Source organism: Chlorocebus sabaeus, chromosome 11 (assembly GCF_047675955.1).
Source record: "Chlorocebus sabaeus isolate Y175 chromosome 11, mChlSab1.0.hap1, whole genome shotgun sequence".
Taxonomy (NCBI): domain Eukaryota; kingdom Metazoa; phylum Chordata; class Mammalia; order Primates; family Cercopithecidae; genus Chlorocebus; species Chlorocebus sabaeus.
The window spans coordinates 109,136,665-109,162,288 of record NC_132914.1 but is presented as its reverse complement, the minus strand read 5'-3'; the positions used below and the strand labels follow the sequence as shown (position 1 = coordinate 109,162,288).

The 25,624-nt window shown below is 44.3% G+C and overlaps 3 protein-coding genes across 10 annotated transcripts in view; 2 read left to right on the top strand and 1 right to left on the bottom strand.

Moving 5' to 3' along the window:
- The window catches only part of NAA25 (N-alpha-acetyltransferase 25, NatB auxiliary subunit), an 83,267-nt gene extending 80,232 nt beyond the window's left edge, over positions 1-3,035 (top strand). For all 7 annotated transcript variants that reach the window (XM_008004770.3, XM_073021119.1, XM_037996506.2 and 4 more), the window contains one exon: positions 108-3,035. In XM_008004770.3, the coding sequence (XP_008002961.1) occupies positions 108-230 (123 nt within the window). In that variant the 3' untranslated portion in view covers positions 231-3,035. The remainder of the gene's footprint in view (positions 1-107) is intronic.
- A 3,654-nt stretch (positions 3,036-6,689) lies between these two features.
- On the bottom strand, positions 6,690-17,580 carry ERP29 (endoplasmic reticulum protein 29). 2 transcript variants are annotated; one of them, XM_008004758.3, is made up of 3 exons: positions 17,283-17,580; positions 9,815-9,953; positions 6,690-7,527 (listed from the first exon to the last, which is right to left on the bottom strand). In XM_008004758.3, the coding sequence occupies exons 1-3, from the start codon at positions 17,424-17,426 to the stop codon at positions 7,025-7,027; spliced, it is 786 nt and encodes a 261-aa protein (XP_008002949.1). In that variant the 5' UTR covers positions 17,427-17,580; the 3' UTR covers positions 6,690-7,024. The 2 variants fall into 2 exon arrangements, with proteins under 2 accessions (XP_008002949.1, XP_008002951.1); XM_008004760.3 differs by lacking the exon at positions 9,815-9,953 and having other exon boundaries at positions 17,283-17,543.
- A 180-nt stretch (positions 17,581-17,760) lies between these two features.
- TMEM116 (transmembrane protein 116) overlaps positions 17,761-25,624 on the top strand; it is a 49,710-nt gene continuing 41,846 nt past the window's right edge. Inside the window, exon 1 of the mRNA XM_008004761.3 lies at positions 17,761-17,896. The gene's annotated coding sequence lies outside the window, so the exon portion shown is untranslated. The remainder of the gene's footprint in view (positions 17,897-25,624) is intronic.

Sequence of the window (25,624 nt, the reverse complement as noted above, 5' to 3'; positions counted from 1 at the left end):
TTGCGATGAGACCAAAGGTAATGGCAGCTTTAACTTTTATCTGAGAAGTAGAATCTGGGGGCATGGTTTTTAAACAAGATTAATTATTCTTGTCTCCTCCTTTATAGGAAGAGAGAAAATTTTCAAAGACTGTGCAAGGGAAGGTGCAGAGCAGTTATCTGCATTCACTTCTGGAAATGGGGGAGCTGCTGAAAAAAAGACTTGAGACCACAAAGAAACTAAAAATTTAAGAAAGTATCAACCACGGGCACTGATGACTCTGCAACAGAAAATGACACCATCTTCCCAGGCAAAAGCAACATCTGGTTGACCATGATTTTAATCCAGAACTTCCTCATAAAATGCATGAAGGACTTTGATCGTGAATTTTTTTAGGTGTTAAATATATACAACTGATTAAATTATTGTATATAAACCAGAAGCAGGACCCTTATCTGGGTTTGACCACTTTTTATACATGTTCATATGCATATGGCAGCAACAAGAGAACCCTACTTTTCTTCTTCCCATCACCAGAAACATCTTTTCAGGGAATCGGGGGGGTCTATAAAAACAGCAATAGAAATTAAGCATAAAGCATCAACCTCGTAGCAACTGAGTAGCCCTTCCATTATAAATAACCATGAGAGTATTTGGTCTGGTCCTTGAGCCACAAGTCATGGAAGGGAGACCATGCCTGCGAACAGGCCCCCTTTCCACAGCAGTAAGTTTGTTTTGAGGTTTGCTCAGCTACTTGGCTCCCACAGAACCCAAGGCAGTTACACAAAGGACCTTAGATGAGATCTGGCATATGCACCCGTCATAGAAGGGCACCACTTGGATGACCACAGGCCCTCACTTTTTGGCTTAGTTTTTGTCTGATAGTTAAGACATCCCCATCCTGGCTTCTGTGAGAGTTAAAATCTCAGGAAGGCAAGGAAGGCTCTGTTAATTTATAGCTGTTTAGAGGGGAAAGCAGTGCAGACCACTTATTAAGCCCGCTGAGGACTAGCTTTCTGTCTTTCATATATTTGGGAAAGATGGGAATGACTGTTTCAAAGAAGAGAGGTGTACATAATTTATGCAGGCAAGTCTGATACTTATTTCATTGGTTTTGTGAGTCATATATATACATATATATGATGAAAATTAAGATTTAATACTTTAAGTGGGGGGTTTGGGAAGGAAGGAATGTAATATTATGGATTTAACCTTAGGCTTTAAGTTTTAGGCTGGCAAAAGAAATGTTATTCAGTGGGTTTGAGGTTTGAACTACTTTCTTCAAACTTAGAGAAATGTAACAGGATGGTGTTTACTTTGTTTGCCTGGATGTCCCCAAGACTATAGCTTCTTCTATCAGAGGTTGGTCTGATAGAAGAGGTAAAAATTGCTCTTGAAAATGTCATACAATTTATACAGTTTCTTCGATAATATTTTTCTGTTTGAATCCCTGCTTCTGTTTTTGGTCTGTTACCTATAGTTCAAGTTTAATTGTGTAAGAGCAAAGAAATGAATTTGATGAGGAAATTAAGCATCCAATGGAGGATTGGTCTTGAAGACCTTAAAGGTGCTTTCCAATCTGCACTGCTCCAGTGAAATGTGATACTTTTTTCTTTTAAAAGCAACCAAGAGAGCTGGGAATATCTGTGTATTCATAGTAATTGCATTTCGTCCCTCCATTTTGACTTTCTTAGATTCATAATTTGATATAGTGCTTAAACTTCCAAGGAAAATTTAAACAGTTACTGCATTACCTGTTCAAAATAAGGCTTGTTGGAAATCCTAGTCCATCAAGTAATTTCAAAAATTTATTTTTGATATGAGTAGCCACAGCTGTCATATACCCCATCCCGAAAGGAAGAACTGTCTTAAACAAGATGAATGGAAAAGTCTGGTTAATTCTGAATTTCATGTAATGACAACATATTCTTTCATAAAACTATGGCCTGTTTAAGATGGAACTTTGCGTGTGTCTGCTGGGGAGCGTGGGGTACCTGTGTATGGCATGTGTTCTTGAAATGATGTCTCTCTGAATATCCAAACAAGTACTGTACTGTAGAAATGCTCTTTGAAAAAGTCTGTCAACTGACCATGATCAATCTAGCATATATATATGTTCAGTGGGCTGGCCTTGGTCCTCAGGGACAGTGTGTGACTCTAGTGGTCTTCCTAACCAGTCTCTTGCCTGAAAATATCTGGGACCTCTACTGGCTTTAATGACAATGTTATGTTGAGGTTATGCTTCCTTTGTTATTTGCTGATTTTCCTACTAAATGTAGCATTTCAATTAGATCCAGCTTTCACATTTTGAGATAATTGTAAAAAGAATGAAATTATGCAGAAATGGCCAATATCTCTTATCAATCTGTTCTTTTGGTAACCCTCATGCACTATAAATTGTGTACAGTTAAAATATATATATATATACACATATATATATTCTTACATGAGTAAAAAGCACCCTCTCCCAGCAATCGTATGTCATTGGTATTTGAAGAGAATTCCCAAATAACTCATTGCTGCTGCTGCTGTTTTTGATTTGTATGGGTTTTTTTGTTTTATTTGTTTTTGTGTGGTAAATTGATATTTAAAAAAGGAAAGGAGAAAAATCACGACTACTGTTTACAGACTGAAAAATTATTGCTTTTTATACTACTGAGATCCTAAGTTAAGACTCTCCAAAGCAAACATTTGGTTTAAATCATTTATCTGATGTGGATAAAAGGTAGAGAAACTTGTAGTGTTCTCCACATAATGGAAAATGTAAAAATGCCTAGTTGTGTTGCCCATCAATTTTGTATATTTTCATAATTTCAATTGTTCAAAATTGCATTATATTTTGCAATCACTATGTTCAATCTGGATTTGTCTTTCATTTTAACTTTTAATATAAAAAGGGGTTTCAATGTATCTACAGGCTTGTTATTGAAACTTCCTACTTATTTGATGTGATTTATTAATATGGGAAGTATATATTCTTCCTTCTTAAGTAAGTGAAGCATAGCAAATCTACTTTAAACTGGATGGGTTAATTTATATAAACATTTTCATTTTAAGTTGGCATTTCTGCCTGGTTCCTTTTTGTTCAGATTCTTAGAAGCCACAACCTTCTAAATGGTGTAATTCATCTCAATTGTGAATTTAGTGCTATATCCCAGCATATTTTTAATATTTGAGAATTTAGAATTTTTATTTGAAGTCAACTAGTCCTTTTGGCTCAGAAGTTAGTACCTTCTATACTTGCAGTTATTAATTCAACATACATGTACTGAACACTTAATTAGCATATAGCAGATTCCACTTTAGGCTCTGCTGAGATGCTGTGTCCTAGTTAGTAAATGAGTAACGTATATCCCAGTTAGTGGCTGTGAGATGGGGAAGAGGCAATAAAAATATTAGTTTGTAATTACATCCTGCTTAATAATGTAAATCACAGTATATGAATTGAGTGTGTCTAGATGGTCACTTCAGACTGGGTCACAGGAGGACCTCCCAAGTGGTGACCTCTGATTTGAATGATGAAGTTTCAGGAAAAAAGTAACACATATGCAAATGCCCCAAGGCAGGAGACTGCTGAGCCAGTTCCAGGAAGTGAAAAAATGTTCACGTGGCTGGGACTTAATGAAAGGGGTAGGATTGAGATAGAAAGTTGAGCAGGGATGAGATCCATCAGGACTTTGTAGTCTGGGGAAGGAATGAGATTTTATTCTAAATTTAGTGGGAAGTTACCGGAGGATTTAAGGCAGGCTGGTGACATGATTTATCCAAGGGTACTCAAACCCACAAGCTGGGATTCAGAACTTATTCAGGTACATTGACAACATGGTAGAAGTAGGAACTTTTTCTCTTTTTTACTTTCTGTCTTGTCATATTGTCCCCTTGTATGAGCCCCAAAGAGTCAGTTTTTGCCTCTTTCTTCAGTTATGAATTAACTCCATCCCAAGGTTTTTCTTTTTTTTGAGACGGAGTCTTGCTCTGTCACCAGGCTAGAGTGCAGTGGCATGATCTTGGTTCACCACAGTCTCCGCCTCCCAGGTTCAAGTGACTCTCCTGCCTCAGCCTCCTGAGTAGCTGGGATTACAGGCGTGTGCCACCACACCCAGCTAATTTTTGTATTTTTAGTAGAGACGGGGTTTCACCATGTTGGCCAGGATGGTCTCGAACTGACCTCGTGATCTGCCCACCTCGGCCTCCCACAGTTCTTCTCTAGCAAAAGATAAGTACTTGGGCATACCTCGCTGCCATTCTTTTCTCCACAGATGGGCTCAGGTTTATGCTTTTTTACATGCCGTTTTTTTAGATGCTGTTCCTGCTTTGATGCAGACATGTATTTCATAGTACAACTGGAGGGTAAGCTACTATGAACCAAATGCTTATACAAATTATTTGTGGGGTTCCTACGGGAGTTTATGCTTCAGAAGTGCAGAGCTTTTCTGCAACCTTCAGCTTCCATATAGTCCAGTAAATTTAGGCCTCAGATACTGTAGTTTTGGGTTTTTTTGAGACAAAGTCTCGCTCTCGTCCCCTAGGCTGGAGTGTAGTGGCGCGATCCTGGCTCACTGCAACCTCCACCTCCTGATTTCCAGCGATTCTCCTGCCTCAGCCTCCTGAGTAGCTGGGATTACAGGCACCTGCCACCACAGTCTGCTAATTTTTATATTTTTAGTAGAGACGGGGTTTCACCATGTTGGCCAGGCTGGTCTTGAACTCCTGACCTTAAGTGATTCACCCGCCTTGGCCTCCCAAAGTGCTGGGATCACAGGCGTGAGCCACCACACCGGCCCAGACACTGTACTGTTTTACAAATCAGAAAACTAGTTGTTGTAGGTAAGACTACTATTTAATATTGAAATTGTTGAACTCTCCTGCAAACGATTCAAACTCCCTTAAGCTTTGAGGAAATGAGCTAAAATCCAGATCCCCCTCACCATCTCTCTCACATTCTTAAGTCTTGTTGGCCATGTTCATATTCCCAGATTAGTTCCCTATGTATAATCTCTGTGGATGCAGTTCCAACTCCAACATTTTTTTTGTGGTGCCAATTACCAAGAACTATTTGTAAATTACTCTTGGCACCATTTGAGATAACTTGTAAGTTCCTTAAACACAATTCATGTTGGATCCAGTGTCTGCTTTGCTTCAGGTTATCAGGAAACTCCCTTAAAATTGAAAATACTTAACCAGGTGTGGTGGCATGCACCTGTACTCCCAGTGAATCACTTTAGCCTAGGAATTCAAGTCTAGCCTGGGCAACATAGCAAGATGCCCATCTCTTTTAAAAAAACAACTATAAATATTTGATTGATTCTGGGATTCCAGTCCATAGTCTTCATTAGAATCTGAGTAGCAGTACTTGAGCCACAGGATTAGTAAATGCTAACAGGTAGAGGAAAGGAATCCATTTGACTTGGGTCAGGGAAGACTGGATTTTATGTGACACATGCAAATCACAAGACTCTAGAAAGAGGGCTCATCTTTAATGAAAACTATTGGCTAACAAAGGGCCTCTGACATACGATAATGTAGTTTTGCCCAATAGCTCAGGTTTCTTCAACTCAAGGCCCTGGGGTTGTAAAGAACCATGCCCAGCCAGAACGCATCCAGTGCCGTGCCCATGGAGGTAGTCACATTCCTGCTTCTTACAATTGAGAATCAAGATTAGTCTTCATTCACGGACTGTGGGTGCATTTAATATTAGAGTCCTTTCCCTACCTGCCATTTGTCATCTTATTCTAATTTCTATAAAACAGTGAATACTTTGCTCTTTGTAAGTGATCCTGTTTACATGGTACACACTAGAACAGCCAAAGCAAATTTACCAGTTAGAAGTGTCCAAAAAGATCTTCCAAAAGTTTCAGTGAGAACTAAAGTAATGAGAAGGAAATTCATCATATGTAGAGTACGTAAGCTGTCAGCAGGTGGATGTTTAGGTTTAAACATCTTTTACTTACTTGGTTTGAATTGTTAGCCTAAGCTATCACAATTTTTTGTCCCATCCAATTCAACACATGGAATTTCCTCTATTTTTTGTTTCCAGTAACTAAACATACCAACCTGGATAAAATGGAGGAAAACAATTCAAGGTCTTATTTGCCAACTCCATTCTTTGTGTGGGTGCAATTAGACATACGTCAGGAGCTGTGGTCTGATAACATTTTCACATAGTTAAATAGGAAAGTAGGGCTGTCGTGAAGCTCACTATTGCAGATAACTGCTTCTGAGTCTGAAGAAAAGATGTGAATGTTGGCACAAGTGCTCTTTAGTCTGCTTTCTAGAAGTTAGTATTTATTTAGTGACAGATAGTGATTTAGATGGAAAATGTTTTAATTTTCAGATTGGACTGGACTATATCATTTAGCTGTGTAAATCCAAGTCACAGAATATATCAGTAAAAGTAAGAATTTGCTATGTGTACCTCACAAAGCATGGAAAATAATCACACCATGGTCCATCAATGTTGGTTCAATGTATTCATCAATACTGCTACTGAGTTTTAAGGACTGGAAAATGGACAACACACTTTACCATTAACAGTCAATCCATGTCAGTCTGAATATCACTGGAAAATAACAAAGGTATGCCAGTTTCCACAGTGTTACGAGGACAGTTTATTACGCTGGGAAAGTGGAGTCCATACCAGCTTAGATTCAAAGAGGAAAGCAGGTCATAGACCAAAGTATAATTTGAAAAGACAACAGAATGGCTTCAGGTCCACTTAACCAAAACACTGAAACTTTAATTGAATGAGAATTACACCTGTCAAAGACCTGGGCGGTATACTCCTCTCTCCTCTATAGCACTAATTCCTTCTGAGGGGTCATTTCACCAGCCACCTGAGTAAGTGCTCCAGCTATCCCCAGACCAGCTAGAGACATCCCAAGCATGGTCACATCAGCATCAATGTCCAGGCATACTCAGGGCTCAGAATCGTGGGTTAGTACCACTTTTCCCACTACCCCCTTATATTCCACAAGGGACTCACAGCCAGCAGGTTAACTCTCCCCTCCCTACCCCCACCAAACCCTGGAAAACCACAGACGGCCTTTTAAAGCTCCTCTTTCTCGGCCCCCTTCTTCTGGAAGGCAGTCAGGATGTTTAAGCTCTTCTGGAGCTCCTCCTTCTTCCCATCACTCATCTTGTTCTTCTCAATCAGCCTGGCAATCCGTGTCATCTCTGATGCTGGGAAGTCCTCCCCTTGGTCTAAGATCTTCCCCATGATCTTCAGGTATTGCTCGGCCCACTTCTTCTCAGTCTCCTTCACACTTGAGAGGTTGTCCTGCCCCCGCTTCAAGAGGGCCTGGCGGGCCTCCACACCAGAGGCCCTGATGAACTCCCCGGCGAGAGTGTCGTATACAGGCAGGCAACCAGGCATACCTAGGTAGACCCCTTGCCCCTTCAGCCAGCGCTGAATGGCTCCAACCTTAACTGCCCCAGTGTATGGGACTGGGTTCTCAAAGTCCCCATCCCGGAAGAGGTAGAAGACTGGGTAGCTCTCTTTGTCCAGCTTGTATTTCTCACTCAGTTCCATGTTCAGTTTGTCACCATAATCTGTGAGCAGAAACCAGACACAAAAAGCAAGACCATGAGGAACTCAGGGCAGAAAATTGCTATGGGACCTACCTGCACTGAAGGGAAGAAGAATTTTCTTGGCCATGTAATGGTTCAAAGTGAGGAGCAACCATACATACCTGGGTTTGAATTCCTCCTCTACCACTTCCTAGCCATGTAGCACTAGGCAAATAATTAAACTCTGAACTGTTAGATGAAAAAATGGAGATTCTTCTGAATATTTATTATATGCCCACTATGTGTCAGATGCTGTTCTAGGTGCTGAGGGTCTAGTTGTGATTAAGAGTATTAAGCTCGGCCGGATGCGGTGGCTCATGCCTGTAATCCCAGCACTTTGGGAGGCCAAGGCGGGCAGATCACGAGGTCAGAAGTTAAAGAGAAGCCTGGCCAACATAGTGAAACCACCGTCTCTGCTAAAAATACAAAAAAAAAATAGCAGGGCATGGTGGCACATGCCTGTAGTCCCAGCTACTCAGGAGACTGAGGCAGGAGAATCGCTTGAACTCAGGAGGTGGAGGTTGCAGTGATCTGAGATCGCATCACTGCACTCCAGCTTGGGCAACAGAGTGAGACTTTGTCTCAAAAAAAAAAAAAAAAAAAAAAAGACTATTAAGCTCATATTCTTCTAAGGGAGAGAAGAGACATAACAAACACATAAACATAGGTGATGAGTGGCATCGGGAAAACAAAACAGCATGATGTGACAAAGTGACTGGGTAAGAAAGCCCACTTCGGGTGGTCATGGAAGGCCTCCCTGTGAAGGTGACATCAGCTAAAGGACCTGAATGTCCTGGAGCCAGCCACGCGAAGATCTGGGAAGAGTGTCTCAGGCAGAAGGACTGCAAGTGCAAAAGCTCTGAGGCAGGACTAAGCTCAGGAGTTTTCAGTCTCCTGAAAGGCCAGTCTGGCTGGAGCTGGGTGAGAAAGGGGAGCATGTAGAAGGGAAGGAACACAGTTCCTGCCACATGGGGGCTGTTGGGAGGACTGGATGAGGGAATATGTGCATGATACTTGGCCGGGTTAAATGCTTAATATGTGGTAGCTGCTGTTAGTATCTGCAAAACACCCTTCCTAACGGGCAGTAGCAGCCCCAAGGGCTGATGCTGTGACAACTGGTTTCTTACACTTTGCCAAGAAACGGCTAAGACCAACTACTAGTAGTGGTAGTATTGGATGCCTAGGGTTCCAAACCTAGTTCTGCCACTTAACAATTCCACATTCTTGAGCAAGTTACTCTAAGCATCCATTTCTTCATTTGAAACAATGGAGGTAATAGTACCACATGGGACTTCCTTCATAGAGCTCTTGCAAAGATGAAACACATGTAAAACACTCAGCACAGTGGCCTGGCACACAGTAAACATCTGATAAAGGTTAACTATTATTATTTTTCTAATAAAAGCACCAAGGGAGTTACCTAAAGTTGAGTTAAATCTGACTGACTGTCCTGGAGAGGTGTGCCAGCTATCTCTATCTACCCAGGACCAGACTCTCTACTAAGTTTCCAGCTTACTACGGAATGGAGGCATCCAAGCTGGGAGGGAAGTGAGACAAGTAAGTCCCTGCCTGGGACTAAACACTTAGGTGGAGCTCTGGATGAGCCACTCCATAGCCCACAGTCCTTTAAGCTTTGAGCTTCAGGTTTTTTTCCTGAAGTATAACATGGAGATAATACATCTTGCTTCTCAGGCAGAGTTCAAGTGAAGATTTAAAATGCAATGGGAGGCGCAGATCTTTACCCTGTTGACCTCTAAATGCTGGCGACTACTGAAGCTGTCACTGTGGTTGGGAGGTGCCCTTGGATTAGTGGTGGCATCAGTGCATTTGAGCTAAAGCCAAAACCAAACAGTTTTGGTACAGAAGCTGAAATGAAGACAGAAGAACTGACTATGCAGTCCACTAGGGGACATAGCACCCCCTCTGCCCAGTCCACTAGGGGACATAGCACCCCCTCTGCCCTCTTCATTCTGTTCCCTGCAAGGAGAGCTCAAAGTTCTCACAGTTTAATGTCAGAGAGGGGTGGAATGTCAGGGGTTCCCTTCCCTTCAGGGACCTGCATGGCTGAGCTGAGATTCCATGGTCCCAGAATCTGCTCAGGTTAAGCCTACTATGGGCACCAGATTCCTTTAGAGGCCATGAACCTGTTTACTTACACTCCTTGAGGGTAGCTCAGAAGGAAAGATGCTGGGTACTCCTCTTCCAAGTGGAAACGATTCCTAGCTTCCTCCCTCTCTGCCCTCCCCAGCCATCCTGGACTTGTCCATACCTGAGATCCCCACCTCTGCCACCAAGAGATCATCGCTGGAAGCCGAGTTTTCAGCAAGACGCTTGAACTCATCCTGCTTCTCACCGTAGGGGTACTGGGTGTCGAACTTCACCAAGACGAACTTGCTTTTGGTAATGACCTGAGGGCGTATAGAGCTGAGCAAGTGGGTGTTCCAGGGACTTTTGGGGCTAATTCCCCTTCCCAAGGGGCCCCTGTTTAAGAAATAGAGTGGAAACAAGCCCACAAGCGAGGCAAGCTCTCACAAATTAATATTTATTCATTCACCCATTGACTTATTTAACAATTTAGTGAGTGCCAGCGATGTGCAGGGCACCCCATTAGTACCTGTTCACACTAATCAAAGATATACACAACCCTGTCCAGAATAAACAAGGCTGCAGACATAATAAGGCCTTCTCCTGCAGGGTTCCTTTCAGTTAGGTGAAGGAGACCCTTTGCACACTACATCAGCTCCTGTCGTGCTCATCAGCCCAGGAGGCCTTTCTCAGTAAACCCTGAACAAGAAATCTGACAAAAATAAACAAAACCACCTACAAAGGAGTTGGCATCATGGAGGACGCTTTGGCTGGATAGGCTGGATTTTGAACCCAGCAATTTCAGGGCAGTTAAGTTAGTGAGAGGCCAGGCGTGGGGCAATGTGCTCTCCCTAGACTACACTTCTCTCTGGCTAGATCTCTGGGTTTTAAACTGTCGGGGAGAGACATTTAATTGCAGTAAAATTCACATAATATTTGCCATTGTAACCATTTAAAAGTGTACATTCTGTGTGATTCAGTGCATTAAGAATGTGCAACCATCACTACTATCCAGTGCCAAGAACATTTTCATCATCCCAAAAGGAAACCCCATACTCATTATGCAGTCACTCCCCAGTCTTCCTCCTCCCAGCCCCAGCAACCACTAATGTATTTTCTGTCTCTATAGATTTGTCTATTCTGATGGAAATGTACAGTATGTGGCCTTTTGTGTCTGGCTTTTTTCACTTAGCATGTTTTTTTTTTTTTTTAAGACGGAGTTTCACTCTTGTTGCCCAGGCTGGAGTGCAATGGTGCGATCTCAGCTCACTGCAATCTCTGCCTCCCAGGTTCAAGCGATTCTCCTGCCTCAGCCTTCCCAAGTAGCTGGGATTATAGGCATGCGCCACCAAGCCTGGCTAATTCTGTAATTTTAGTAGAGATGGGGTTTCTCCATGTGGGTCAGGCTGGTCTCAAACTCCCGACCTCAGGGGATCCACCCACCTTGGCCTCCCAAAGTGCTGGGATTACAGGCGTGAGCCACCGCGCCCAGCCAAGCATGTTTTCAGTTTATCCATGTTGTACCATGTATTGGTACATTGTTACTTTTGATGGCCAAATAAATATTATATTGTACAGAGGGACCACATTTTATTTATTCGCTCATCAGCTGAATGTTTGGGTTGTTTCCACCTTTTGGCTACTGTCAATAGTGCTGCTATGAACATTCACGTAACATGTTTTGTTTGAACACCTGTATTCCACTCTTTTTTTTTTTTTTTTTGAGACAGAGTCTTGTTCTGTCGCCCAGGCTGGAGTGCCGTGGCGCCATCTCAGCTCACTGCAAGCTCCGCCTCCCTGGTTCTGGCCATTCTCCTGCCTCAGCCTCCCGAGTAGTTGGGACTACAGGCGCCCACCACCACGCCCGGCTAATTTTTTGTATTTTTAGTAGAGACGGGGTTTCATCATGTTAGCCAGGATGGTCTCAATCTCCTGACCTCGTGATCCACCCGCCTTGGCCTCCCAAAGTGCTGGGATTACAGACGTGAGCCACTGCGCCTGGCAACCTGTATTCCACTCTTTTGGGTATATACCTACAAGTGGAACTGTGGAGGTCATATGCTAAGTCTACATTTAACTTACTGAGGAAGCCAAGGACTTCTTTTGATGGTTTCTCCCAATGCACAAGTTTTATCTAACCAGCCACTTTAGCATAACACTGCCTTTCTCACTTCCATCGACGTTTTGTTTCCTAATCCAAGTGATCCCTATCATCAAGTTTTTTCATCACAAGCAATCACTATAAATAATCATGTCACGGCTGAGCATGGTGGCTCACACCTGTAATCTCAACACTTTGCGGGCCTGAAGTGGGAGGATCACATGAGGCCAGAAGTTCAAGACCAGCCTGGACAACACAGCTGGCTTAAAAAAAAAAAAAAAAAAAAAAAAGCCGGGTGCGGTGGCTCAAGCCTGTAATCCCAGCACTTTGGGAGGCCGAGACGGGCGGATCACGAGGTCAGGAGATCAAGACCATCCTGGCTAACACGGTGAAACCCCGTCTCTACTAAAAAATACAAAAAAACTAGCCGGGCGAGGTGGCGGGCGCCTGTAGTCCCAGCTACTCGGGAGGCTGAGGCAGGAGAATGGCGTGAACCCAGGAGGCGGAGCTTGCAGTGAGCTGAGATCCGGCCACTGCACTCCAGCCTGGGTGACAGAGCGAGACTCTGTCTCAAAAAAAAAAAAAAAAAAAAAAATTGGCCAGGCACGGTGGCACACACCTGTATTCCCAGCTAAACTACTCAGGAGGCTGAGGTGGAAAATCACTTGCACCTAGGAGTCAGACGTTACAGTGAGCTACGATTACACCACTGCAATCCAACCTGTTTAATAGAGTGAGACCCCATCTCTCTCTCTCTCTCTCAAAAGAAAAAAAAAATTATGTCAAGTTGACATAATTCTGGCTAAAGGCAAACATACAATGTTCTGGGCTGGGCACAGTGGTTCACTTCTGTAATCCCAGCACTTTGGGAGGCTGAGGCTGGTGGATCACTTGAGGTCAGGAGGTGGAGACCAGCCCGGCCAACGTGGCGAAACCCTGTCTCTACTAAAAACACAAAAATTAGCTGAGCATGGTGGCGGGCACCTGTAATCCCAGCTACTCGGGAGGCTGAGGCAGGAGAATTGCTTAAACCCAGGAGGTGGAAGTTGCAGTGAGCCGAGATCGTGCCATTGCACTCCAGCTTGGGTGACGAGCGAAACTCCATCTCAAAAAAAAAAAAAAAGATACAATGTTCTTGTTAGTCTTTGTCCTTTACCGTGTACTCATGTCCTCTTGGTTTTTAAAAATATTTAACACTGTTTAGGGACACAAAGGAGGGAGGAAAAGACACCAGAACAGGTCATCTTTAAATGCCAAAAAGCCTGAGCTCTGGAGGCCTAAAAGCAGGAAAGACTTAAAATACAAATGAGTTCACATCCCTCTGGCCCAACTGGCCTTATTTCAGTTGAGCACATGAAACTTACTCCCACTCAGAGCTTTTTCATTTGCTCTCTGCTGGCTGGAATGTCCTTTCCCCAGTTCTTTTCATGGTTATCTCTTTATCATTCAAGGCTCAGTTCAAATGTCCCCTGCTACTGGGGACTCCTCCAATCAGACTGTCTAATATGGTTGCATTTTCATCATACCTTGGTATCATTACCCTGCTGTATTTTCTCCAGTGCATTACTCACTCTCTGAAATCCTTATTTGCTTGTTTTCCACCATCTCCACTAGAATATACATTTATGAGAATAAGGACCTTGTCTGACCTGTTTTCTGCTGTATCCCTAGTGCCCAACAGTGCCTAGAATGTGGCAGATGTTCTGAAAATATCTGATGAATGAACAATACTCAGGCTTTGTAGCAGATGCTACATGTTGGGGAAGGGGAGAAGCACTTGTTTAAAAAGCACAACACGGGATACCTACTTTCAAGGGCCTGCATTTGTATTATGGAATAATATTAATAATTATACGGTGGTCTAACATTAAAATATAATTTAGAGATCTCCACCTTTTACTTCCACCATTCTTAGTTACAAGGGTAAGGCAGAATGGTTTTGAATGGCAAACATTCGCATAAAGAATTTTCTCTTGTTATCTTAGTCTGTTATGTATTTATTTATTTTTTTGAGGCAGAGTCTCACTCTGTCACCCAGGTTGAAGTGCAGTGGCGCCATCTCGGCTCCCTGAAAGCTCCGCCTCCCGTATTTATGCCATTCTCCTGCCTCAGCCTCCCAAGTAGCTGGGACTAGAGGTGCCACCACACCCAGCTAATTTTTTTGTATTTTTAGTAGAGACAGGGTTTCACCGTGTTAGCTAGGATGGTCTCGATCTCCTGACCTTGTGATCCACCCGCCTTGGCCTCCCGAAGTGGTCTGTTATCTTTTTTTTTTTTTTTTTTTTTTTTTGAGACGGAGTCACGCTCTGTCGCACAGGCTGGAGTGCAGTGGCCGGATCTCAGCTCACTGCAAGCTCCGCCTCCCGGGTTTATGCCATCCTCCTGCCTCAGCCTCCCGAGCAGCTGGGACTACAGGTGCCCGCCACCTCGCCCGGCTAGTTTTTTGTATTTTTTAGTAGAGACGGGGTTTCACCGTGTTAGCCAGGATGGTCTCGATCTCCTGACCTCGTGATTCGCCCATCTCGGCCTCCCAAAGTGCTGGGATTACAGGCTTGAGCCACCGCGCCCGGCCTGTTATCTCTTAATGATAGCTTTAGAAATCTATTTTCCTCATCTACTTCCTACCAGCCATTGGTGTCCAATGGGCTGGTAGGAATCAGCTCTACCATTACCTATAATTAGGCAACTCACTTCTTTAAAGTATAGGTAAGTTCATTATTCATTCATTCGTTCACTGAATAAAAAGTTACTAAGGACCTATCATGTGCCAGGCCCCATACTAAGTGAACACAGCAGGGAACAAAATGGGATCTCTTAGATCATGAAGCTAACATTCTAGTGATGGTGAAGGGAAAGAAACAACAACAACAAAAAAAGATACTGGAAATCACCAAAAGGCAAAGCGTGGAACAAGGCTGCCAGACAAAACACTATTACATTTCCCTTTGGTTCAATGGTGATGAAGAGAAGATTTGAAAAGAGACTGGAGAAAACGTTTTGTTCATTCATGCAACAAATTAGTTATTGTGCACCTTCTATGAGACAGGTAATCTGCTATGCAGTGCAGATGATCAGGAACAAAACAGACAAGGAGCTTCTTCATGAGCACATAATATTCCAGGGAGAGAGAAAGATAGCAAAATGGATTTAAAAAAAAGTCAGTGATGAGTGCTGTATGGAGAAATAAAACAGATTAACGTGACTGGCACTTTAGACTGGGGGAAGATAAATCAAGGAAGAATTCTAAGAAGGAAACACTTAACCTAAGTCTGAATGATGAGAAGTAACCAACTAGCCTTTCAAAGTTTGGGCAGAGAATATTCCAGTCACAAGGAACAACTAGTGCAACACATCCTAAGGCAGTAAAGAGCAAGGAATATTCAAAAGACAGGAGGAGAATGGTTGGGAGATGAACGGGAAGCCAGGAATCAGGTCATGTAGGACTTAGGCTACTGTGTGGAGACTCAAGAGTGGAAGCAGGGAGACCAGAAAAGAGGCTATTGTAATGTCGACCTAGATTAGGGTGATAATAGTAGAAAACACTGTTAGCTTTATGGTGCAAAGTTTCCCTTTGGGTTACACTTGTTCTGTGATATTATCTCACTCCCATGGAGCAGGGTAGGGTAGGGGTGTCACTTTGCCAATAAAGGCCCCCAAAGCATAAGGTGCTGTAGGGTGTGTCTGAGTGTGCCTGACAACCAACCAGCCATACCTACACCTTTTTTTTTTTTTGAGACAGAGTTTTGCTCTTGTTGCAGTGCAATGGCATGATCACAGCTTACTGCAACCTCCGCCTCCCGGGTTCAAGCAATTCTCCTGCCTCAGCCTCCCCAGTAGCTGGGATTACAGGCGCCCACCACCACGCCCAGCTAATCTTTGTATTTTTAGTAGAGACAGGGTTTCACCATGTTGACCAGGCTGGTCTCCACCTCCTGACCTCAGGTGATCCACCCACCTCCACCTCCCAAAGTGCCAGGATTACAGGCATGAGCCACCACACCCGGCCCACACTTTTTTTTTTTTTTTTTTTGAGATGGAGTCTCGCTCTGTCGCCCAGGCTGGAGTGCAGTGGTGTAATCTTGGCTTACTGCAACCTCTGCCTCCCGGGTTCAAGCAATTGTCCTGTCTCAGCCTCCCAAGGAGCTGGGACTATAGGTGCCTGCCACGATGCCCAGCTAATTTTTGTATTTTTAGTAGGGAAAGGGTTTCACCTTGTTAGTCAGGCTGGTCTCGCCTGACCTCAGGAGATCCACCCACCTCAGCCTCCCAAAGTGCTGGGATTATAGGCATGAGCCACTATGCCCGGCCTACACTTTTAAATTCTTGAAATTTTGCCTTGAATGAGCTACAAGTGCCAAGTCCATGACAGGGAATGCTTGAAAACAGGGAAGACTTCAACCACTGGAGAAAACTACTTCTTGGTTTCACTTCCCCACAATGAGTACAAAACTCGAAAATGAAATGACTGGCTCTCTTGCAACACTAAGCTTGCCCATCTCCTAGAGGAAGTTAAAAGCTGCTCGTGGGTGAAGACAGGTGCAAGAGGAGGGGACTGGGGCTGCGGTATTGCATTCTGCCACCATTTCCAACCGTCCATTTACCCAGGCCAGGATCCTTAATTCTGCAAAAATGGAAGGGGGAGGGGCAGAGGTAGTGGCAAATTCTTCCATGCCTTGACCCAATTTTATTCATTTTGTTGCCAAACCCAAGATGTTTTCTACAACACCTATCCCCAACCTTTTTGGCACCAAGGACTGGTTTCATGGAAGACAATTTTTCCACGGCGGTGGGGGGTTGGGTGGTTTCGACATGAACCTGTTTCACCTCAGATCATCAGGCATTAGATTCTCGTAAGAAGCACACAACCTGGATCCCGCGAGCAGCTGATGTGACAGGAGGTGGAGCTCAGGATGTAATGCTGGGTCACCCGCCACTCACCTCCTGCTGTGCGGCCCGGTTTCTAACAGGCCACCCACGGGCCTGGTGGTTGGGGGCCCCTGCTTTTCAGGGTGGCTGAACTGAAGCTTATTCTTCAAGCTTGCACTATTCAAGATGTATGATATCTGATCATTGTTTGCATATGCAAAGCAGACTGCAATCCATCCTTGGGGAAGAGGGGCGCGAACATGTTGCATTTTTCCCCGCCAATCCCTCCCCGCTACCACAGCTGGGAGCCCAGTGGCGTCGGCCTCGCACCGCCCTCCGGTTCTCCCACTTGGGATTCGAGGGTTGGATCTCTCCAGGCACCACCCTCTCCCCCTAGGTGAAGGGAAGGGGAACCCAGTTCCCTCGGCTGCATCTTTGCAAGGGAGGATGCAAGTATAAATGCTGCAAAAGCACGGGTGCGCCAGGGCCCTGAAGCGTGCATGCCCGGTGGTCATAACATTCCCCCGGCTCAGAGTCCACTAGGCCTGTAGGACTCCGGGAAGCCCTGGGACCATTGCTACAGACCACCTCCCGTCAGCTCCCGGTGTCCAGCGTCCATCCACGGGCGCGCGCTCTTCCAGGCGGCCCGACAGCACCTGCGCGCGACGTCCCACGCCCCTGTTACCTTGTAGAAAGTGACCGTATCCAGGGGAAGGGCGCCCTTAGTGTGCAGGCCGCTGCCGCCATGCGGAGCGGAGAGGAGCAGGAAGCCCAGGAGAAGGGGAAGCAGCGGGGAGATAGACGCGGCGCGGGACACAGCGGCAGCCATATCGCCGGGTTCCGGGCAAGGGAGGTAGGTAAGTCGTAGTGGAGAACGCCGGGAGTCAGCGATCACGTGACTGGGGGGGGCGGGCTCACGCGCGCTCACGTGGACACCCCAAGAGGCTCACGTCTGTGTAGGGTGAGAGGGTGGGGCCACGTGAGGGGCGGGGGGGTGGGGTGGGGAGAAAGCTGCCGCGCACGCGTACTCGGCGAAGCTCGCGTAGGGCCTGGGTAAAAGGGCGGGCCACGTTGGGGGCGGGAAAATGGGCTGCTGCGCGCGCGCACTCGGCGAGTCTCCCGGCGGGTTCGCCCACTTCCTTTTCCTTCTCCGCGTGAGAAGAGGCGCGAAGCGCGCGTAGGAACGCTACAGCAATTCTTTTGCTGCCCTTCCTCTCCTTCGAAGATGACAAGGCCTGCCATCCCTTCTTACTAACTTTGGGCCGTCAGGCAGTTGGTTGGGACCCGCTCCAACCCTAGGTCAGTCTGTCGGTCAAGTTCAGCTGTTATTATCAGTCAGGCTCCGTCACCGCCCTGACCCAGGCGGGCAGTGGCTACGCGGCTTCCCTGAGCTTCTTGGCCAGGCTTGCGGTTAGTGTGGCAGGCAGGGCCCTCTTAGACCCGCCCTGAGGTGAGCACCTCCCTGGGAGACGCCAGGCTCCTGGGATCCGCCCAGCCAAGGCCCACCCTCCAGGAACCCCAGACACAATTCTAATAATTATGTTCCGCAGGTGGTCACTCGGTCCTTGGCTTGTGCCAGACGCTGGCTTTGCCTGCGAGGCTACGGAATAGACAGAAACAAGACAGTTCTGTGTTGAAGGCACGCACCTTGTTGGGGGAGGAGGCGGTGTAGGAATAATGATTTAAGCAGTACAGTGTAATTGCTGTAAAATATTATTTCTGGCTGTACACGTTGACTCACGCCTGTAATCCCAGCACTTTGGGAGGCCAAGACAGGTGGATTGCCTGAGGTCAGGAGTTCGAGACCAGCCTGGCCAACATGGTGAAACCCCGTCTGTACTAAAAATACAAAAATCAGGCGAGTGTGGTGGCACATGCCTGTAATCCCAGCTACTCAGGAGGCTGAGGCAGGAGAATTGCATGAACCCAAGGGGCGGAGGTTTGGGTGAGCCGAGATGGCACCATTACACTTCAGCCTAGGTGACAGAGCGAGACAAGGTCTCAGAAAAAAAAAAAAAAAAGAAATTAAAAAAAGACTGTATTTGCTTATTGTAAAGAGGCAGGGATTCAGCCAGCCCTGCTCAGGAGCATCAGAGGAAGTTGTAGACAGCAGGTGACTTTTGAGCTGGACCTTGAAATAAGACGGGGTGTGCATGAGGCAAAGAGAAACAGGGCATTTCTAGCAATGGGAAAATTATGCACAGGCATATTGGGGAATTGGTTGAGATCAGTCTGTGTAAAGGCGAACTGGGGCAGCAGCTGCTGCCACTCTTTTTTATTTTGGTTGATTATTACTGAGCTTCCATGGGGCGGATTTGAAAAGGTCTCACCACGCTAAAGGGTTTGGAGTCACCAGAAGTTTTAACCAGGAGAATAAGTTTAGATTTGTGTGTAGACACAGCACTGAGGTCAGCCTGGGCAATGTAATGAAACCTCGTCTCTACGATAAGTAGAAAAATTAGCCATGTGTGTTAGTGTGTGCCTGTGGTCCCAGGTACTTGGGAGGCTGAGACAGCAGGATCACTTGGACCTGAGAGGTCGAGGCTGCAGTCAGCCCTAATTGCTGTCACTGCACTCCAGTCTGGTCAACAGAGCAAGACTCTGTCTCAAAACAAAAACAACATTACTCAGGAATGAAGGGAATGGATTGAAAGTGAGAAGATTGGACTGAAGCCAATTAATGGGGTATGGCAGTAGTCTAGTTGGAAGAGGTTAAGGTCATACAGTAGGACATAATAAGGCTGAAGAAGTGTGGATGGAATTGACAGACTTTTAAAGGGTAGATAGAATTCACAAGATTTGATGAACAAATGCATGTAAGGGTAAGAGAACATATACAATGCATTGTAAGGGACTTACTGCTATAATTAACCATTGTATGTATCCAAAATTTATGTGTATAAATAGTCATCAGTGATAACAGGATCCAATCATGGACAACCAGTTTGATTATATATAAATTTTGAAAGAGTCGTGTGTGTGTGTGTGTGTGTGTGTGTGTGTGTGTGTGTGTGTTTGGGGAAGTTCAGAAAAATTTGAGTTTGCCCTATTGATGGCAGCCAGCTGCAGCAGGGAGGTATGACTAGGGCTGCACACTCCATGAAGCCTGTGGGAGCCCTGCCCCTTCTGAGTTGACTCAGGAGCCCCTGGTGCCATTGTGGCTGCCCTCCCAGGTGTAGGACCTGGGCATCTCTGCAGCCTGCACCCTTGGGGGACCAGCTAGACACCCTACCGCAATCCCTGCAAGCTCAGGAGTGTCTGCTCCCACCGCCTGGCCTCTCTCCACTCTCATGCCCTGCTCCAATGTCAGAGCAGGCTTGGGGCCAAGAATGGCAGCAGGAGGCAGATTGATTCCTGGGTAGAAGAGGGTGAGTCCCCAGTAAGACCTCCACCTTCAGGTCAGGGAGGGCCTGAAGACAGGGGTCCAGGCTGCCAGTCCTGAAGACTGGAGTAGGGACTCGTGGTGCATCTTCTTGGCCTGCCATGGCTGCCCATGGACCAATCGGCATGTACTTCCCTCTGAGGTCCATAAAAGCCCTGGGCTCACCCAGAGCAGGGCAGAGGACTGCCAGAGGACAAAGAGGGCAGAGACCTATGGGTCAACCAGCCTAAGAGAGAAGCTACCCTCTCTGCTGATAGTTGGAGATGACGGAACAACCAGTTGCAGAAAGGACCTACCCTGCCTGCTGAGAGCTGCAGAGACAACCTGTGGGCAGAGAAGAGCCACCCTCTCCAGGGCCTCTTCTCTTCTGAGAGCTGCAGACATCAGGACGATCAGTTGCAGAGAGGAGCCACCCTCTGCAGGGCCTCCTCTCTACTGAGAACTGAATACTCGATGGACAACCTGCCTACAGAGAGGAACTACCCACTGCAGGTCTCCTCTGAGCCGCTGTAACACTCAATAAAGCTCATCTTTGTCTTTTTCACCCTTCATTGTCCACATACCTCATTCCTCCTGGATGCAGGACAAGAACTCGGGCAAAGGCACTGTGGCCACAGAGGTTTCTGGCCAGAAAATGGATACCCCAAAGATCCCGTAACACTATGAGCTACAAGACAAGTGATAGAAGTTAGAAGAGGGGAAAACTATGAACTGAGGTGGTGAAACAAGGCTTTATGTAATTGGTGGAAATAGAGTTAAGCCTTGGAAGAAAGAACATTAGAGAACAAGTGGAAAAGGAGCAGATGTGGGAATGAACATGATGCTTTGGGAGAGTGACTGGCTTGGTTGGAGGGAGTTCTCAAAACAGGAGATAGTAAAACAGTTTTAAGCCCAGGTAGGGGAGAATCTTGAAGTCAAACTAAGAATTTTCTGTTCTGTAGTCTATATGGAGCTATTAAGAGTTTTAAAATTTCTTTATAAAACATTTAAACTTCTAAAATTATTCACTTCTCAGTATAAATAACTTTGGTTATACCTAGTTAGTAGAATTGATCAACAGTGACTATCTAGTCATGGTTAGTTTAGAAGTAGGTTTTTATTTTTTATTTTTAAATTTTTTTCAAGACAGAGTCATTTAGTCACTCAGGCTGGAGTTCAGAGGCCTGACCTCAGCTCACTGCAACCTCTACCTCCTGGGTTCAAGTGATTTTCCTACCTCAGCCTCCTGAGTAGCTGGGATTACAGACGTCTGCCACCACACCTGGCTACTTTTTTTTTTTTAATTTTATTTTTAGTAGAGATGGGATTTCACCATGTTGGCCAGGCTCATCTTGAACTCCTGACCTCAAATGATCCACCCGCCTCAGCCTCCCAAAGTGCTGGGATTACAGGCATGAGCCACCATGCCCGGCCTAAAAGTAGGTTTTGTAGAAGTAAGGGAAGTGGATTGGTTGGATAGGGAAAGGAAAAATTGGCACTTTTGCTATAAACTGCAAAAGTAATTGTCCCAATCCTTCCTTTGAATAGCACTCTGGTCCTAGTCAGTTGTGTTAAGATATAATTAGATTTTTGGGCTGGGCACGGTGGCTCGTACCTGTAATCCTAGTGCTTTGGGAGGCCAAGGTGGGTGGATCACCTGAGGTCAGAAGTTTGAGACCAGACTGGCCAACATGGTGAAACCCTGTCTTTACTAAAAATATAAAAATTTGCCAGGTGCAGTGGTGGGCACCTGTAATCCCAGCTACTCAGGAGGCTGAGGCAGGAGAATTGCTTGAATCTGGGAGGTGGAGGTTGCAGTGAGCCGAGATTGCACCATTTCACTCCAGCCTGGGCAATAAGAGTGAAACTCCGTCTAAAAAAATAATAATAATAATAATAATAATAGTAGTAATTAGATTTTTGGCCTCAGGACCTTGATGATGATCTTCAAAAATAAACTGAGTATAGTTCCGGCATATTTTGGAAGTCATAAAATCCCACAGTTGACACTGATGTGGAAAATCAAAAGAGTTACCCTGGGTGTTGTATGGAGGTGAAGAGGAGGGGGCATGTTGCATGAATGTCCACAAGACTCAGCATAGCAACTGGAGTGAAGAGGAAGAAAAATAGCATGATTGGCTAAGGCAATTAATATATAAACTCCCATTTTTCTGTCCTTAAGCCAGTGAGGCCCCAGTTTCACTGACCTCTCTGCTGTTCCTGGTATACACAATGCATGTCCCTTACCTCAAGACCTTTGTATTTTCTCCCTCTGGAACGCTTTCTTTTAGGATATCCACATGGCTGACTACTTGACTTCCCTCAAGTCTTTGCTGAAACCTCAACCTCTTACTGAGACCTATCCTGACCATCTTTTAAAAATTGCTTCTCCCTGACTGCCCTGCTTTCCATCTCCTTTCCCCTCATTATTTTTTTCCATAGTACTTTTCAACTTGTAACACACTATATAATTTGCTTAGTTTGATTTTGCTTATTACCTTTCCTGTGAGGCCTAAATTTTTTTTTTTTTTTTGTCTGAAGGAGAAACTATTCCATGTCTGTGTCTCAAAATACTTTTGGCTCTTTTTACATTCCCTTCTTGGACCACATGCAAGCGGACTTCAAAAAGTTCATGGAAAAAATGATATTAAGGCCAGATGCAGTGCCTCACACCTGTAATCCCAGCACTTTAGGAGCCTGAGGCAAGAAGATGCTTGAACCCAGGAGGTCAATACCAGCGTGGGCAACATAGGGAGACCCCATCTCTACAAGCAATTTAAACAACTTTTAGCTAGACATGGTGGCACATGCCTGTGGTCCCAGCTACTCAGGAGGCTGAGGTGGGAGGACCCTTGAGCCCAGGAGTTCAAGACCAGCCTGGGCAACATAATGAGACCTTGCCTCTAACAACAACAAATCAGCACAGAAGGAGGTTATATGTGTTGGGATGTTTATTGCTGCATTGTTTGCAGAAAACAAAAATAATCTGCATGTCCATCATTAGAAGAATTGCTGGATAAATGATTTTATGTGGAATATTATGTAACAATCAAAATGGATTATAACTATTTCTATTAAAGCAGAAAGATATCTGTGAAATAGTGTGAAAAGCAGTGTGTACAGAAACATATGATCCCATTTTTAAAAACCCTGCTGCCTCAGCAATACCCCTTGCCATATATGTGTGTATATATTTGAATGTGTATTGCTGAGCATAGAGAAAAAATACAGAGAAATACACTAGGATTTAACATTGGGTACCATCTGAGGGAGTGGAGAGAAAGCACATAAGACTAATAAAAGGAAAAAATTATGGCATAATGCTGAGAAAAAAGAATAGAATGTAAAATACTAGCTGCAGTTACTGCAAATTTGTAAAAATGGAATATGCATATAGGCAAGAATTAAATTATTGTTTTAGCAAGATAATAGGACTACAGGAAACTTTTTACTTTGGATTTCTATTATGTTAATATTGTTTTTGCAATAAAATAACATTTAAAAACGCAGAGTTTAACATTCAGGAATCAAGTCACATTAGCAGAAATGTTCCTTCTTTTGTCCCACTTTCAACTCATGTTATTTTGTCTTATTTATGTAGTTTTGTAAATGACCTGAAATATTATCTAAGTCAAAGAGGGATATAAGTAAGTAAATAAAAATAACCTAACTCTTGTCAATCTCATCTTTTAGTCCTGTATATTGCCATTGTGTTAATATTCACAATTTTATCATGTAAAATTAGGATAATAATAATTCATAGGATTGTGAGTAGATGAAATTAGTTAATGCATATGAAGCATTGAGAGTGGTGCCTGGCATAAAGTATGTACTCACTAAAGCCTTTATAATGCTCAGGAATTTATAATGGCACTTCTGCAAGATAAAATCCAAATGCAACAGCCTCCATAACCTAGTTATAAAAGCTATCTAAATAGAAATGCATTTATAATAATACATGTAGCGACTGAACTTTTGAAATGTACCCAATCCAAGTTGAGACATGGAAGTGTAACTACCCACTGAATTTCAAAGTACAAAATTAAAAATGTAAAATATCTCAATGACATACTTACATTGATTACACATTGCAGTGATAATAATTGGGATACTTCAGTTAAATAAAATATGTTATTATTACTTTTTGAGACAGGATCTCACTGTCACCCAGGTTGGCATGCAGTGGCCCAATCTTGACTCACTGCAACTTCTGCCTCACCCCAATCCCCCACCTCTGGGGTCAAGCGAAACTCCTGCCTCCACCTCCTGAGTAGCTGGGACCGAAGGCGCGTGCCACCAAGCCCAGCTCATTTTTGTATTTTTTTGTAGAAATGGGGTTTCACCATGTTGTCTGGTCTTGAACTCCTGAGCTCAAGCAATTCGCTTACCTTGGCCTCCCAAAGTTCTGGGACTACAGGTGTGAGCCACCCCGCCCAGCCAATAAGTGTATTATTAAAATTAATTTCAGTCAGGCGCAGTGGCTCACGCCTGTAATCCCAACATTTTGGGAGGCCAAGGCTAGAGGATAACTTGAGACCAGCCTGGTCAACACAGCAATACCTCATCTCTACAACAAATTTAAAAATCAGCCAGGCATGATAGGAGGCACGCATTCCTAGCTACTTGGGAGGTAGAGGTGGGAGGATCTCTGGGCCCAGAAGTTTGTTACTGCAGTGAGCTATGATTGTACCATTATAATTAAGCAAGAGTGACAGAGTGAGACCCTATCTCAAAAAAAAAAAAAAAAGTCACTTATTTTTTTCTTGCTTTTTTATGTTGCTTTTAGAAAATTTAAGATTACATATGTGACACACGTTATGTTTCTATTGGATAATAGCACTTAAGATTTAAAAAATAAGATAATTGTTATATTCTTCATCTTAATCTCTGCCCTGTTGGTTTTTTAGACCCAAGTACAGTATACTTACATTTATTTCTATTAACTTTTATTTAATAATACTCATTCTGAAGTGTTTAGATCTTTTTAGATCTTAAATCTGTCATTCCTCACAAGTTTGGTACATTGTTGAGTAAATATTCAACAAATACTGAGTGCCTCTTCTAAGCACTGTTTTAGGTACTGGAGATATTGTATCTCCAGATATCCAAAATAATCTTGTGTAATAATTTAGATAATAGGCTGGGTGCAGTGGCTGATTCCTGTAATCCCAGCACTTTGGGAGGCTGAGGCAGGTGGATCACTTGAGATCAGGAGTTTGAGACCAGCCTGGCCAACATGGTAAAACCGTGTCTCTACTAAAAATGCAAAAATTAGCCAGGCATGGTGGCTGGCGCCTGTAGTCCCAGCTACTTAGGAGGCTGACACAGGAGAATTGCTTGAACCTGGGAGGTGGGGGTTGCAGTGAGCTGAGATTGCACCACTGTGCTCCAGCCTGGACAACAGAGCAAGACTCTGTCTCAAAAAAAAAAAAAAAAAAAAAGGTTAGATAATATCCCAAATATCCTTGCAACATACAATCAATATAAATATGTCATTGAGATATTTTACACCCTTTCTTTTATACTTTGAAATTCAGTGGATATTTACACTTACAACATGTCTCAACTTGGATTGGCCGCATTTCAAAAGCTGGACAACTACAGGTATTATTATAAATAGCATTTTATTTAGAACGCAACAGATAAGTTACCTACCCTCAAGGAAG

What these genes read in the sequence shown, in the direction of transcription:
- ERP29 (XM_008004758.3), bottom strand. Translation starts at nt 17,426, where the DNA reads ATGGCTGCCGCTGTGTCCCGCGCCGCGTCTATCTCCCCGCTGCTTCCC. An exon ending in ATACGGTCACTTTCTACAAG is followed by an intron (nt 9,954 to 17,282) that starts GTAACAGGGGCG and finishes ATACGCCCTCAG; the next exon opens with GTCATTACCAAAAGCAAGTT. An exon ending in GGCAGAGGTGGGGATCTCAG is followed by an intron (nt 7,528 to 9,814) that starts GTATGGACAAGT and finishes TTCTGCTCACAG; the next exon opens with ATTATGGTGACAAACTGAAC.